This window comes from Xenopus tropicalis, chromosome 1 (assembly GCF_000004195.4).
Source record: "Xenopus tropicalis strain Nigerian chromosome 1, UCB_Xtro_10.0, whole genome shotgun sequence".
In the NCBI taxonomy this organism is placed as follows: Eukaryota; Metazoa; Chordata; class Amphibia; order Anura; family Pipidae; genus Xenopus; species Xenopus tropicalis.
The window spans coordinates 78,494,611-78,511,752 of NC_030677.2; the positions used below are offsets into that span (position 1 = coordinate 78,494,611).

The 17,142-nt window shown below is 37.4% G+C and overlaps 1 protein-coding gene across 3 annotated transcripts in view; it reads left to right on the top strand.

The window, feature by feature from the left end:
* snca (synuclein alpha) overlaps positions 1–3,860 on the top strand; it is a 65,600-nt gene extending 61,740 nt beyond the window's left edge. For all 3 annotated transcript variants that reach the window (NM_001097407.1, XM_031897325.1, XM_031897353.1), the window contains 1 exon segment: positions 3,266–3,860. In NM_001097407.1, the coding sequence (NP_001090876.1) occupies positions 3,266–3,298 (33 nt within the window). In that variant the 3' untranslated portion in view covers positions 3,299–3,860.
* The last annotated feature ends 13,282 nt before the right edge of the window (positions 3,861–17,142 follow it).

Below are 17,142 nucleotides of genomic sequence, written 5' to 3' on the forward strand. Positions count from 1 at the left end.
CTTGCACTCCTAGAGTGTCCTGGTATGGGCGCTTCACCTGCCACTATTAAATATCTAATTTACGGGGCCCTGTTTCCCAACTTCACCAAGGGCTGACTCCCCTTGGGACCTTTCCTTTAAGAGGCCAGAGGCCTAAGTCTCAGGCTCCCAGCAACATCCACCCTGTTCCTCAGGTGGAAGCCAAAGAGGAAGTGCCACCCCATTCCCGGCACTATATCAAAGTGTGACGGGAAGTGTTCACTCTAGTATACATGTGTAAATGATCTAACTTTGATAAAGGCACTTCTGCCTAATAACTAAGAGAAATTAGCCTGTAGAGATTTAAAGCCATGGGGGCTATTAAACCTCAATTCTTAACTCTTAGTAGAAAATAAACTTTTTAAAGGAACAGTAACACAAAAAAATGAAAGAGCTTTAAAGTAATAACAATATAATGCACTGTTGCCCTGCACTGGTAAAACTGGTGTGTTTGCTACAGTAACACTACTATAATTTATATAATAAGCTGCTGTGTAGCCACGGGGGCAGCCATTCAAGCTGGAAAAAAGGAGAAAAGGCACAGGTTACATAGCAGATAACAGATAAGTTCTGTAGAATACAATAGTGTTTTATCTGTTATTTGCTATGTGCCTGTGCCTTTTCTCCTTTGAATGGCTGCCTCCATGGCTACATAGCAGCTTATTTATATAAATTATAGTAGACTTTCTGAAGTAAACACACAACTTTTACCAGTGCAGGGCAGCAGCACATTATATTTTAGTTACTTTTATACACTTTCATTTTTTGGTGTTACTGTTCCTTTAAGCTGACCAAAATGAATAGGATATTTTCTAACCATTCCATATATTCTCTAGCTGGTTTTATTTTCTGTGGTTACCTGCAAAGCAATGACTGACATCTGAAATCCCAGAATAATGTTTGGGCCTTTAATGAGCTTCAAAATTAAACACATGGCCAATTTGCATGCATATTAGATATATTAGATTATTTTTTTACACTTTGATTTGTCGTGTTATAAAGTATGTCTTATAGAGGTACTTTAGCGCTATGGCTGGAAATATAAAGTCAATGATACTGAAACATAAAAATGTTCCAGTTATAAGCTAGTAGTGGAAGAGAATGTCCTTTGTTGACTCAAATGATTTATATGAGGCTCATATTATCATCGATAAACTTCATATTCAGTCTCATGTAGAAATGATCTAATGTTCCTGCAATAACCATTTCTAAGAGAGTACACTGCACATTTTCATTGCTTTAGAGCTCTAAAGATATTTGCTGTCTGGTATCATATTGTCTAGAAATTTTATAACTGTGCAAATTGGTGTTCCATAAATTGCTGTACATTTTTCAGTAAGTGTGAGATAAGTGCAAGCGTCTTCTTTATCTCTAAAATGAAACTTAATTCTCAGTCTGCCTAAAGATCTTTATAGGGCAGCCTTATGCCTGGTCAAATGTTACTTTATTTTAATAGTTATAGGTGATGAGCCTGCTGTGCCACTTATCCTGAAGCAAATCTGTCCCCACACACTTATGGGCTATTTATCAATTTTTGAGTTTGTAAATTTGAGTTTGTTTTTCTAAATCAAATAAACTTGCATATTGAATGCTTGCTTATTTATTAATAAGGATAACTTGTTTATATAAAAAAAAACTCAAATACCTTGAATTTACAATATTGAAAAAACTCAAATATCTTGAATTGAAAATATGATTTGACTTTGCCTAGGACAACTCCCATTGACTTCTATAGAACCTTGAAAGCTTTTACATGGCAAAGTTTTACATTTGAGCTTTTGTTTTTTTTGCACTTAATAAATATCAGACATTTGAGTTGTTGAACCATAATTCGAGTTTTTTTAGTGCAAAAGAACTTGAATCGTGAAAAAATCAAACTTGAGCGTTGATAAATCACCCCCTTATATGCAATAATGTAGCAGTGTTGCATTAGCTTGCTAGATGCCCAACAAGGTATCAGGCAAGTAACTGTCACAGGAGCAGAACAAGATCTGCACACACTATGAAGTGAAAGGGTGCATAACCCATGTATTAGTCAAAGACATCTTTCACAGACTAGAAGCCCTCCTTTTCCTTTAGCACACTGTGTGTTTTCTGTACCCTTGGCCTGAGTGTAGAGTAGAGGCATTAACGAAAGCAAGTATTTGTGGCTCTTCAGTAATATAGAACTGCTACTGGGGAGAAAAGCAATGTTCTATGTCTATTAAAATAAAACAATAGAATCATCATATAATATAGATAGAGCAAACATTTGACTAATTTCAAGATGACTCACCAAGTCCCACAATGTCAATCCATTAAAATATGTCATTAAGACGAATAACAATTGAACCCTTTAGACTTTCATAAGACCTAATTCAGAACAGGTCAATCTATAGAGCAATGGTCATTAGATAGCATTGTGCAAAATATCTCCCATAAAAGGCACAAAGTTTTTCTGGATGCTGTTACACCAACCAATGAGATGTTTGCTTTTAAGCAGGTGACCAGGAGATGTTACCTGCTGATTGGTTGCCATAGGTTACTAGGCCTGTAGCAAACTTTGCACATTTTATTATGTTACCACCCCCTCATCTGTAAAAAAGAATTCACATGAGAAGTTATGGTATAAATGGCATCCATAATTCTGCACCTGCCAGATATATGTTTTAACAACCATTATCTTATAAAGCGACTTACAATAAAGTTTATTTTTTGCCTATTTTTTACACTGTGACTACTTAAATGTTATAAAACATTTAGAAAATATTTTACCTTCTTATAGAAAGTGACTCAAAAGAAAAGCTTTGCATACATACTGATAAAAACAAAAACACAGTTGAAAGATAAGTGCTGAATAAGTGAATGCTGCCTCAATGAATGCTGACCAAATAATGCTGATCCTCAAGGCAGGGTTTCCTTTTGCCCATGCACCATGGAGTTTGCATCTTGCATGTAATTCAAGCAAAATGAAAACAAGTGTATGGGCACAAGATGCATTTTGCAAGGTTTTTTGGAAGCATGAACCTTTGTAAATAGCATTTAAATGGTGTAATTTAGTGATTTTGCTCTTTGCACTTGCCCTTTATTCATAAATGAGCCCTAGAGTAAGAGATTTTATGTGAATTAAAAAAGTGTGTGTATGCCAGTTTGGCCTTAGGTATTTTCCAGCTATAGTTCTGCATGCAACTCATTAATACAATTTTTCCACACAATCGTTTCTCTGTCAAATGCCTAACACTTGTTTCTTTGTGTTGGATTATTGCAGGAGGAGTATCAAGATTATGATCCTGAAGCATGAAAAATCGGCGCAAATTACATCCTATAGAAGAATCTATTTCATATGAAAATGTGTTCTAATGTACCCATTTGTCATTTTTTGTATATTTTCTCAGTAGTTTATGAAGTCTTCCATCCACAATGATAAAAACATCACAGGGTTAATTATCAGACCCAATGACTCCAGCCTACTATAATAGGCAGAATTAGAAGGGGATTTTTTTTGTGTTGTGGATGTGACTTCAATTTTAAAACAAAATTGATATAAAAGAAAGAAGAAAAAAACCCACCTAAGTGTCTACTAATGTCTTACTTCCTATTTGTATGATTGACTGTTTTTCAGTGGTTTGGTATTGTTTATAATAATTTTGTATGTTTCTTATGTCCTCTACTGTTACATGTAACATATTGTGATACAAGTTTCTAGCTATACAGTATTTCTGACAGTAAGCATGATCTATGCACCAAACAATTTTACATTTCTATCATGCATCCTATTGATTTTGTGTTTATAATGAAATGTGTTGCTATTTAAAGGAATAAAAAATTGAGTGAATAAAGATTAACATTTATGTTAAATGCAAGAAGACTCTTGTAATAACTCTTGTAAAAATAGCGTGACCTATTTGCCATAGCTCCAAACATAAGTGGGTGTTTGAAAAGCTATTATTTCATTAATAGTGCAGTTGCCTGTATGACAGTATCACTAATGGTGGCAGCAGCTTGTTATAGTAGGATAGTGTGTGACAGCAGAGGTGCTGAGAGCAATGTGAGCAGGCACAGGACAGCGCTTCCAAAGGGCTGGTGCTATTTACTGAGCTCTGTTGCAGCCTTTTGTGAGCACAATTTATTGAGCGACATGGAGGATGCCTAAATACATCCCCTTACCTACTCCTCATGAATACAGCACTGTAGAATGCAGACAGCACTGTATTCAAGGGGGTCAATTGAGAGACTCTTTGCTTAAAAATTAATTAATCTAGGGTGGAAAGCAGAGTGCAAATTGCAAAAATGTCTTATTGTAACTATTTATTGCACTTTGCACCCTGCCTTCCAGGTCATAAGTGACCCCTATGATGTATATTTTGACTCCAGAAATGTACACCATTATTTTACAAAGAGCTGTGCAATGCATTGCAGCCTTTTGAAGTGACTGCAATATGGCTGAGAAGAAATCCTGGAGTAAAGAGTGGTGGAAAACTTGAGTAATGTAATGTCTGTGACATACAGATGATCTGCACATAGCAGCCTATTGGATCAGGCATACATTGGAGTTTTTTGATATATGGTATCACTTCAAGTGCTGCAGTCTTGGTTAATTTAGTGCTAATTTCAGTATTGTTATATTGATTTGGTGATAAAATAAAGGTAGATTAACACCCCCACAGGTTGATTCTCTACTCCCCTTATATCTGGTCTAATGGACACCTTCTGCTGCCTAGCATGTGTAAACATTGAATCTTAAAAGGTGACCCCCAACAGCAGTTGCAGTCATGTTTAATTGGAAGCAGTCACTGCGCAAACTGGTGCCATTCAATTAAGGTACTTGCATAAAAGGTGACAGATGTTCCAGGACATTAACAATGACAGCATTAACAATGTACTTGCACCATGAATATATCCTATTCACTTTGAAGCACAAAGTTTAACCCATAAGGCCAACTGCTGCTGGGTATCTTTACATATCCAGTATGTAAAGGGTGGGTCATGCTTATTCCTCTCAATGCCCCTTAAGGTTATCATTGAAATCGTCATTCTGCCCACTAATTACATGGAATGACCTATGTAATGAATAAGGACAAGCTTTTCAAATGTATTGGAAATTAAACAGTGTTTATTTTTTGGACTGATATTACATTAATACATTCTGACTGATCCCTCCACTGAGACCCATAATGTCCAGTGCATTCCTCCTTGAAGTTCTATCTATTTTCCATCTGGTAGTTTTGCTTATTCAGCATTTCTCTTAACATAAACATCATGGAGAGAATATTTTAATTTCTCATACGTTGGCCTTTCTGTATGCAATCAGTATCAGTAGAGTTTATTTTTCTCAATTGCCTTCATCCTTAACTTTCAAAAGCAGGTTTATTTTCATCAGACTTTTAGGAAAGCACCGTCAATATCTCCTAGCTTTCTGCCTCCTCTTCCTCCCACTGGAATACTTTCACTTCCTCTTCCTCCTACCATTTCCTTAGTATTCCAACATAAACATCCCTGGGAGAATATATTCATTGGCTGAACTTTCCAATTGCATTACTTCCTTTTTGGAATCAGTTGAAGTTATGTACAATATCTCCACCTTTTGAGAGTCTATATGAGCATACATATCAGATGATTGTGTCATGCAGCCATTTATTCCATTGGAAGTAATTTTTTAACCTGCCACTTAAAGTTGTTCCCTTGTGAGATGGGCTGGCCTGACACTTTTAAAACTGCACAGTTATCTGGTATTTTAGGCAATGCAGTAATCTTCCTTCTTTCAAAACAACATATCATACTTGCAGATGAGTTTTTCAGTGAATATGAACTCAAATGGCTTACAAATACCATACATAAATCCGACATTTGCAAGTGTTTGGTTGTTGATGGTCATGAAGTATTTTCATAGCTTCTCCAGGATTATACACAAGTGGGTTTGTTTACTTGGAATGGTGTTTTGTCTCAGCACTGTCTGTGATCTCCAATGTTTTTCTATGCTGCCATAAAGAATCTGTACAGATGGTCCCTTAACTGAATTAAATCAAATATGAGATAAATTACAAAGCTGATTCCCCTATTGTATCAAACTGACTGCTTTTTAAAGGGCTAAGTGCCATCAATTATTCTATCATCCAGACATTCAGTACATTGTAGGTCCTTGTTATGGTGCTGTGTGAGATTAATGTCAGAGATCCAGTCATTAATCCCATTTATGATGAAGAGCTGGCCAGTAAATTATATAGACATGCAAGAATTATCAAATAATTCATACCTTTCCTTAGCATAATCTGAATGCATCCATTAAAGCAAACACTACTATAGTTTATATAAACAAAGCTGCCATGTATCCATTAGGGCTCTGGCACACGGGGAGATTAGTCGCCCGCGACAAAACTCCCTGTTCGCGGGCGACTAATCTCCCCAGATTGCCATCCCACCGGCGAAAATGGCATTTCACTGAAATCGCGCCGCCGCGTATACCATCCCACCGGCGATTTACATTTTCGCCGGTGGGATGGCATTTCGGGGAGATTAGTCGCCCGAGACACGGGAGATTTATCTCGGGCGACTAATCTCCCCGTGTGCCAGAGCCCTTAGAGTAGCCAATCAAATTGAAAAAAGGAGAAAAGGCACAAGTTACATAGCGGATAATAGATAAGCTGAGTAGACTCCCACTGTATTCTACAGAGCTTATCTGTTATCTGCTTAAATAACCTGTGCCTTTTTACCTCTTTTCCAGCTTGAATGGCTACCCCTGTGGCTGCACAGTAGCGCATTTATATAAACAATAGTAAATAGTATAAACACTTTCATGTTTTGGTGTTACTGTTCCTTTAACTTTTCTGCCTTTCCTTTTCCTGAGCCTTGGTGGAAAAACATGTGTTTTAGTGTCAGTCAGAAATGTTTTCTACAGTGTCCTACAAGCAGAACCAAGCCTTGACTTTGGCAGAGAGTACAAACATAGCATAAGATTTCATTTAGCAGTGGGATAACTTATGGCATTGTTGGCTAACAAAGCTCGCAAACACTAAATATATTGAGCATATATGACCTCTGGCCCACTAAACAACACTAGGCTAGGTGGTTAAATAACCTTCCCCTTATACTGATAAATAGCTAATATCTGGGAAGGGACCCTAAAACATGTTTTTCTGTGTGCAAATCTGTCCATTTCCCTGAAGGTTCAGTTTATGAGGCAGTCATGCAATGACCACGTTATACACACCTTGGCAAGTCTGTCCCACCACTGCATTATTTCAGTGTTCTGAATTCAATTAAGGTTGGATGGATGACACAGTCAAAAAAGTAAATGTATTCCAAGGCATGATCTCTCAGCTCCTATTTGCAGTGTAGCTGTTATCACTTCCACTAGTCTTCATCACTCATGGCCAACACTTTACTTGTATCTGATTTACTTTCAAATCCAATACTGTTAAAACATGGTTTGCCAAGCAGTTCTATAAAGCCTTTTTCAAAACCATGAAGACAACATAAACTATAAATTACTGGCAAGTTCTGGACTGCAGTACATAGAGAGGTTGATTTATTTCTGGGTTTAACAAATCAAGCAGGTTTGTGTTAATATTAAGTCCCAAAGATACATTTGTGCTCGAAACTATTTACAAAGATCAATGTTAAGACACATACACTAAAATCAAAGGCTCTTGATTTGGTTAGTGATCGACTAAATGTGCTTTAATTAGTTTTAAGTATTGTTTAATGTTTAGGAATCATCCTTCTTCAGATATAAAAATGTGTCCCCCTACATCATATGGATCATTCCATTCAAGTACTTTGCAATGGCAAATAGGTACATTAAAACTTAATGGGTGACAAATTAATGTATACGATTACTAGCAATATATCTAGTTTGTTTTGCCATGTATTTTTCATTTATAATAACCAAGAGCCCAAGTAGCCAGTGCATTGTTCGGGCTTTGTAAAATGCCTCATTAACATCAAGGACATAGAGAATAATGAGGGTTTAAGAAGGCTTAAAAAAGAGAACCAACTGCCATTTGTAACTATACAGTTATAATCCCCAAATAAAAATCCCTCAGTAGTTAAAAGGATAGATACCTATTAAGGGCATATAAATAACTTGAAGCTTAAATCCTATATTAAATAAACCCACACACTACTAATATTTTGTTTCACAATACAATTTCCATAGAAGCTTAATTCCAATTGTTAGGGATGTAGGTGGCAAATTTATGCTACTGTGGGTGTTTTGGCTGAGTAACGAGATTGTGAGCTCTAGACCTTGTGAAAAGCAGAAAAATATAACAGCCGTCTATAAAAATGCAAAGGGCGTGCTTCTAAATTGGTTATACAGTATACTTTCTTATTTTTTTAACAGCACTTGGCAATTTTGACGGATGTTACATTTTCAGGAAATTATCAAAAGGAAAAATAATCAGGGGGAGGGGTCATGAAACTAAATATTACTTGTATGTATGTATGTATGTATAACTTAATTTATAAAGCGCCACAAGGGTACGCAGCGCTGTACAATCTCACAGAATACAAAATTACACACAGGGAGGACAAGTGATATAATAAATAAATACAATAAATACATATATAAGTGCCATGTGGTATGAGACACAGTAGGAAGGAAGTCCCTGCCCCGTAGAGCTTACAATCTAAGGTACTTTCCCAAATGAAGAGTTGAATTGTTCCCGGTAACTTCCACCATGTTAAGATTCCTAATCAGAATATGTATTGGACTCCAGTGGCCCAGTATTCTGACTCCAATTGCTGTGATAGTGGCTGCGTTTCCCCTGAGACCTTTCTACCTGGACCTGAATGGATCTGGGCACAACCACTGTGGGCAATCTTTGCAAGATAACAGAAGTCACCAGACAAAGGTTCTTTATTTGGGGTGGATGAACAAGTGCAGGAGGTCAAAAGGAATATTTCTTTCCTAACCTCTGGAGCAGCTCCTCACATGTGGAAAGCAGGAACAGGAAAAAGATGATGAGAGGAACAGACACCAAACAATAAGGAAGGGGAATGGGAGGGTATACAAACTAGGAAATAAACACCTTGTAATATGACTTTGGTCACTAGGTGGCAACAAAACACTATGCATGCATATAAACAATTAGTTTAAATGTATTTGTTTTTTTAAATAAAACACAGCTATTAACTGCTGGGGCAGTACAGCTAGTCCAAGCAGACCCGGACTAGAGTGGGGTTGAAAGCAAGAGGAGGTTACAGTGACTGCTAAGTGTATTAATCAGCAGCAGTTAGGGCGAGGTCACAGAAAACATTTTACTTCAGAATATGTATTCCTCCAATCCCCCCCCCCCACTGGCCACTGTGTCCCTCCCATGACGCGTTAAAAGTAAGTTTCACTTATGCACGTTCAGGGAAGGACGTTGGGCAGGTAGCGAAGACGAGTTAAGGGGTGCAGCAATGGTCCCTGTGGGGCCTGCACCCCCCAGTCCGACCTTGGGTCAACCCAAAAATGCCTGCTTTCGCATTTTACAGGGAGACTGGAGCTCATGTGGCTGCAGATTCTGTAGTTTTCAGTACACAGGCAGTGTAGGAAGGCAGATCCACTTCTCTCAGTCTCACAGAAAAACACAGAGCTGAGAGAAGCAGATCTAAGCTTTGTGTGACCTCTCCCTTTGTGTGTAACCGAGTTGGAAGTTAAATCCGAATCATACAAGGAGGAACAGAATCAAATGCAGTAGCAAAATATTCAGATATTTTACCGTGTATGGGCACCTAAAGAGACATGAAGACCTAGAAAAAAAAGGGAGGAAATGTGGTCCTTCCTATCATGTAAAATTAGCATCCATTCTGAGATAGGAAACTACCTCTGTTCCAAAGATTAATGTTTTTTTAAATATTACAAATGCTCTATATATTTTTTTCCACAACAATTTAATTTGTCCATTACCTCTACAGCAATCATCTTCTTTTTTTCCCTTCCATTGACTTTATTTTCTGTACAGTTAATAACTTTGAATGTAACCTTGATCTTACACTCACTGACAATTTCACAAAAATGATTGATCTAACTGGCATGTTTTTATAGAAGTCTGTAACAACAAAATTCTTCATTGTATGTCAAAGGCATTACTAATACCAATCTCAATTGTTTAAGAGTAATGGGTAATGAAAAATGAAGAACTCTTGCTGAGTCTGTCACTGTAAGTGCCCTTTATCTAAGAAAAATAGTACAATGTCACATGAGTATAATTGAACAGTTCACTTGGCATGAACATTGCAAGATTTTGCAAAAATGCCAGGGCACTCCTGTGGATTGGCATAATGGCATAAGGGGTTAGTGAGATGCCTGAGACTTCTATAGGCAGATATTTCCAACTGGAAAAAATGAACTACACTAAAAGCAATTCTTAGTTAATTTCCCTTATTTCGTTATGCATATGCCTCAGAGCAAATTAATTATTTCTGCGTCTTTTTCTTTTTCTTCCACTTCTTCTTATTATGTTAGGTTGAAAAACCCAACATACATACTCTTCTTCTTCTTCCAATTCTTCTTCTTAATATGTTGGGTTGAAAAACCCAACATACATACTCTTCTTCTTCTTCTTCCGCTTCTTTTTATTATTATGTTAGGTTGAAAAACCCAACATACATATTCTTTTTCTTCCGCTTCTTCTTCCAATTCTTCTTATTATTATGTTGGGTTGAAAAACGTATCACAAAGGCTGCAAATATTGGTTGTCAAGTCAATCAGCAGGCTAAAAGATTTTGATCGGGCGCCGTTGAAGGCACCCAAGCAAAATCTACATTTACAGCTGAATCGGCAGCTGGAGGTAGAATCCCTATTGTTTCTACCTCCATATCTGACAATTCAGCCCTGAACGTCAGTGGGGGAAAATTAAGTTGCTGCCATTTATACACTATTAATACCAGGGTCCCCAAACTTTACACAGTGATTTTTAGTATATAACTGTGATCCAAGGTTAGAAAAAGTGGGCAGAGCCAACAACGGATCAGATTTCATTCTCAGTGACTTCATGTTTTTCAAACCAACATGAAGTTTGTTCTCAAACTTCCCTTTCTAGTTTTATTGATAGTCTTCTAAAGTGTGAATATATCAATTGATGTATTTTATAACTAAAATATAACATTTTGGCACCCTTTCAGTGATTGTAACTTTCCTTCTTCTTTAAGGGGTATATATTTATGCTCTTAACAGCTTACCATGCCACCGTTTTATCTTGCAAATACCCCTTAAGTGAAACAGATAAATAAATAAAATGATTTGATCAGTCAGCTGCATGTAGAATAATGAAAGCAAATCTTTAATTGATTTATGGGCTACTGTAGTGGTGCCAGCTTGCCCAGTGTTATTGCAGTAAATAAGCTCTGTGCGCTACAGTATGTTTTGTATGAGTTTTGCCATCTTTTGGTATAAAAGAACAACATGGTTTGCTAGTTCTCATTTTTTTGTAGCATACAATTTTTGTATCTTATAACTGTTGGATAGTTATGGAAAGTTATTAGTTATACTATAAAAGACACCTCCTATATCAAGCTTTCATAAAAATTGACTACTATGTACTGTGCTTACTAGAAAACTCACACAAAGTATGTCAATATATACATTAGCTTTAATGCATACTACAAGTCTTTTCATAAAAATGTTCTCTTTTGTACAGCACCACATTTGTATATGGACTGCCCAAAGCACACCCCTCCTATGTGAGGGGCACTGGCAAAAAAGTCTAGTGCTGATCAGAGTCAAGAGAGATATCCCCGTCAGCTCAGCTGTCAAATTTGACTGCAGCAGGCTGAAAGTTTTGAAGTAAATTGGAAAAAACAATGATGATATCATTTAGGTGTAATCCATTCCACAAAAATATAGAAGCTGCTACAGTTTAAGAAGCTATCTGAAATATAGCAAAACCCATCTAGCTGATAAAAATAAGAGATTCTGTCATTTAAGGGAGACCTTTTTTATGGAAATAGTATTCAGTATTTTTTTATGGAAATAGTATTCAGTTTGCAGTGGTACTGCAAGTGAAAAAACTTTTTCTAATTACAATATAATTTGAAAAAAGCATCATGTTGTCTTTTGCCCAACTAAAACATAAAACCTGTCCTGACTAATTATACTGTATCACCTAGAAATTTAATAAACCAAAAATGTGCTTTAAGAATGAATGACCACAATATTCCTTACTACCTCCTTCAGCTCTGTTGGAGAATGCAATAAAGTCAATTTGGAAAAAGGGACAATATGATAAAATTTTTCTATGTATTATCATTTTTTTATGCATAATTTTATCAACCAGAGGAAAAATATGATTGAGTTTTATTTTGTGCCATGTGCAATGGTATTTAATAACATTTCTGACAAGAAAAGGCACACACAGCCTTCAAGCAATTGTCTAATGTACAATATTATATTATGCAATGCAATATTTAATTCTTAATCTTGCAAGCTTTTTTTCTGTTTATTACATTCCTCCCTTAATTATCATATATATCCCCTTTTAAGAACCCGAAGGAGTTTGACCTAACGGCTATGACTGAGGAGCTTGCCAATTAAACAGAAATATTCCAAAGCAACAACTCTTCATTTTGGACCAGAAATGACTTAGAAATTTGCTCAGTGTTTTGTTTCAAATTTGTGGGTTCAAGACACAATTGATGTTAAGTCCTCTTTGAGGTCTAACATCTAAATATGGTCTCTATTACCCCATAACAAGGTGAAAAGTATTAATCAGTCATCTTTCAGCAACATCCAGAACGCATAAGTACTCACCCACAATCTCCCCCTCAATGGACTACTAGAGCTGTCTAGAACAGCAAACTGTCACCATCTCCTATCTGTAACTCCATTTTAGTCCTTATTCTACTGTTTAAGGCTAATAGCACACGTAGCATTTTCAGGCTAAAAAAAGTGCTCACACTCTCCATTTCCATGTCACTCTCCATTTCCTATTTAAGAGAATGGGAATTAGAGCAGGTGATTTTTTTAAATGTCCTTTTGATAGTGATAGCTTCTCCAGAGCATTTGTATCTACAGCAGCACAACACGAGAAAAGAACACATTTAGGAACCTAGTACAATATTTTGTCATTGTGATTAGTGAAGTGAAAGCAACGCCAGTGGTTAAAAAGAATGGCTTACAACATTGCATTTGTCAGCGTGAGCTGGCATTTTCTGTTATCATCACCCACATCCTCTGCTTGAAATTGATTTGTGTGTTCAGGGTGAGATTAAATAGTTCCTCTAATTTGTATTTCTGTCTTTATATATCTCTCCAAGTTCTTCAGACCACAGCAGTAAAGAATAAAGCAAATAGATAAAACATTTGCTGGGTACACCTTACACTAGTATTCCTATAACACCCTTACCTGACATTCATTCGTATGGATAAATTACTGTTGGTTTTTAATGTACTGTATATACTCGAGTATAAGCCAATCTGAATATAAGCTGAGGTACCTAATTTTAACTAAGAAAACTGGAAAAACTTGAATCGAGTCATACTAAGTATCAAGTACTTGCCATCCTGGTGTGTGTGCTCCCATCGCAATGCAGCATGTCTCCCAGCACAACTGACAGCAAAGCTTCTACTTGTAATAGTGCACCAGGGTTTGCATATTCTAAATTTTCAAAGTCCGTGTTTATGTGAAAAAAAGTCACATGATTTTAAGGCCAGAGGTGTTAATTTGGATGAATCCTGGATTCTGTGTATCCTTAATTTTAATTACTTTCATACATGAGATGGAAATTCAAGCAACTGGCAAGCTTTGGTAAATTCTGCTGAGGGTACCATATATAGTAATGCTATGTAAGTGTGCTTCACTCTACTAAAACACATATTTGCACTGATATTATACATTATTATACACTTTGAACACTACCATTGTAAATAAAACACTGTGCTTTGCTTATACCTATATAACATGGCTATAACTGTTAACTTATACCTTGTACTTCAGCCTGCTGTAAAGTCCATAGGAGCTCTTGACATTTCAGCTTCCTTTAGAAGCCGTGCTGTTGCTGTGAGTGCTCACATAACAAGTTCCCCATGCGCTTCTCTAGCCACCGGCGGGACCCGTCCGTCCACGGGGGGGTTGAGGGGGTGCTGCCGTATATACTCACACATGCGGTGCCATGACAAGTTCCCCCGTGCTCCTCATATACGCGTATTCTAGCACAAACAAGTTCCCTGTGCTCCTCATATACGCGCATTGCCCAAAGCCGTGCGCTGTATATACGCGCTCCTAAGCCCAAAGCCATGATTGTGCGCACGCGCATGCACACCGACGCGAGCCGTTGGCACCGGCTGGGCCCTTCCGTCCACAGTGGGGGGGGGTGGTGCTGACGTATATACTCGAGTATAAGCCGAGGGTGTCTTTTTAAGCACATTTTTGGTGCTCAAAAACTCGGCTTATACTCGAGTATAAACAGTATATTTCCTGTTGTATATGATAATATATATATGTACTATATACAGCAAAATGAGGGAGCACTCACTCAACCAAATAGCAACCAACCTGCCTGGGTGCAAGAAAACAGCGTGAACAGACACAAAAATTACTAAACGTAACAGGCTCAGTACAAAGCAACTGATTTAATGTGCAAAAAAGCAAAAAAAAATCTTGTTTTTTTTGTAAAATAAAGAATGAAAGGTGGAAACCCTGGGGGTGACATGTTAGGCACCACCCCAGTGACTAGGAATTGTCCCAGCACTGCCCCAGCCTGGGGTGCCATGGTGCTTATTAGAACTACCCAGGACTGGGCAGTTTTCTTCTAACAGCAGCACCGGGTATCAGGTAAGTGATTATAATTACTGGAGGGAGCCTAATATTTGGCCTTTCTTTCTCCTTTAAAATCAGTTGCTTTGTAACTGAGCCTGTCAAGTGTGGCACCTTTTATATCTATGTATCTATCCATTTAGTGCATTAAACTACCACCAAAAATTGCCCTCCCCTTTAAACAAAACAGAGATTGTTTGTCCATATATTGAAATATATTCAAGCTGGCCACGTATGTCAAAGTCATCCCTGGGCTGGCCTTTCCTACACTCATTTTTATCTGTTTTTGTGTATTGATGGTGTTTGTACCTAGGAGGGATGTTCCTGGTTTGGGTTTATTACAATAATAATTGAAGTTCTAGTTTTTAATGTTGAAAAACATCTGTTTCAAGAGCTGCAGAACTAAGAGTTTCCAAAAAACTGAGAGTCACATGGAAGTGACTAAGACTAATTGATGTGTAGGAAGCAACTAATTGATATGCAAATTCTTAAGTAAAAACAGATGATTCTACAAGCTCTACAAAATGGGTTTAGAAAAATAAACAGTATAATTTGAGCTACACAGATCCCATACATAAGATTACTAAAAAATATACTGTTTTTCTGTACACAACTAATAACTAGTTGATCAAAATGTAGTTACTGTACTTAACAAAACGAGGACTAAGAGTGGAATTTATTGGTTCTGTCCTCGGTGTTGATGTTGCTGGTTCTGCTAGAATGCTACTTTTGGTTTACATTTTTAATACAAACTTATGGGCTTCCATAGAAAGTGAATGAATTTGTTTTCATTTAATCCAAGAGACCATGTTACATAGTTCCATAGTTACATAGGGTTGAAAAAAGAGTCCATCAAGTTCCACCCTTCCAAGTAAACCCAGCACACACAACCTATACTTACCAATCTATACACTCACATACATAAACTATATATAAAAACATTAATACTAACTGTAGATATTAGTATCACAATAGCCTTGGATACTATGCCAGGCCCCTCTTAAAGGCATTAACTTGTACATGATACTTGTAGGCATGATACAATGTTCAGTAAGTTCACAATACTATTAGTTTGTGCCAGCATGGTTTTATGCGTAACAGATCTTGCCAGACTAATTTAGTTGCCATTTATGAGGAGGTGAGTGGGAACCTCGATGCTGGAATGGCAATTGATGTCATCTACTTGCTAAAGCGTTTGATATAGTACCTCACAGAAGGTTAATGATCAAATTGAGGGATATTGGCCTAGAACATAATATTTGTAATTGGATAGAGAACTGGCTGAAGGATAGAGTACAAAGAGTGGTGGTAAATGGAACATTTTCTAATTGGACCAGTGTGGTTAGTGGAGTACCGCAGGGGTCAGTCCTTGGGCCTTTGCTTTTTAACTTGTTTATTAATGACCTGGAGGAGGGCATAGACAGTACTGTTTCTATTTTTGCTGATGACACAAAATTGTGCAAAACTATAAGTTCCATGCAGGATGCTGCCGCTTTGCAGAGCGATTTGACAAAATTGGAAAACTGGGCAGCAAACTGGAAAATGAGGTTCATTGTTGATAAGTGCAAAGTTATGCATTTTGGTAGAAATAATATAAACGCAAACTATCTACTGAATGGTAGTGTGTTGGGGGTATCCTTATTGGAGAAGAATCTAGGGGTTTTTGTAGATAACAAGTTGTCTAATTCCAGGCAGTGTCATTCTGTGGCTACTAAAGCAAATAAAGTGCTGTCTTGTATAAAAAAGGGCATTGACTCAAGGGATGAGAACATAATTTTGCCCCTTTATAGGTCCCTGGTAAGGCCTCACCTTGAGTATGCAGTGCAGTTTTGGGCTCCAGTCCTTAAGAAGGATATTAATGAGCTGGAGAGAGTGCAGAGACTGCAACTAAACTGGTTAGAGGATGGAAGATTTAAACTATGAGGTTATACTGTCAAGGTTGGGGTTGTTTTCTCTGGAAAAAAGGCGCTTGCGAGGGGACATGATTACTCTGTACAAGTACATTAGAGGGGATTATAGGCAGATGGGGGATGTTCTTTTTTCCCATAAAAACAATCAACGCACCAGAAGCCACCCCTTTAGATTAGAGGAACGGAGCTTCCATTTGAAGCAGCGTAGGTGGTTTTTCACGGTGAGGGCAGTGAGGTTGTGGAATGCCCTTCCTAGAGATGTGGTAATGGCAGATTCTGTTAATGCCTTTAAGAGGGGCCTGGATGAGTTCTTGAACGATCAGAATATCCAAGGCTATTGTGATACTAATATCTACAGTTAGTACTAGTGGTTGTATATATAGTTTATGTATGTGAGTGTATAGATTGGTAGGTGTGGGTTGTGTGTGCTGGGTTTACTTGGACGGGTTGAACTTGATGGACTCTGGTCTTTTTTCAACCCTATGTAACTATGTAAC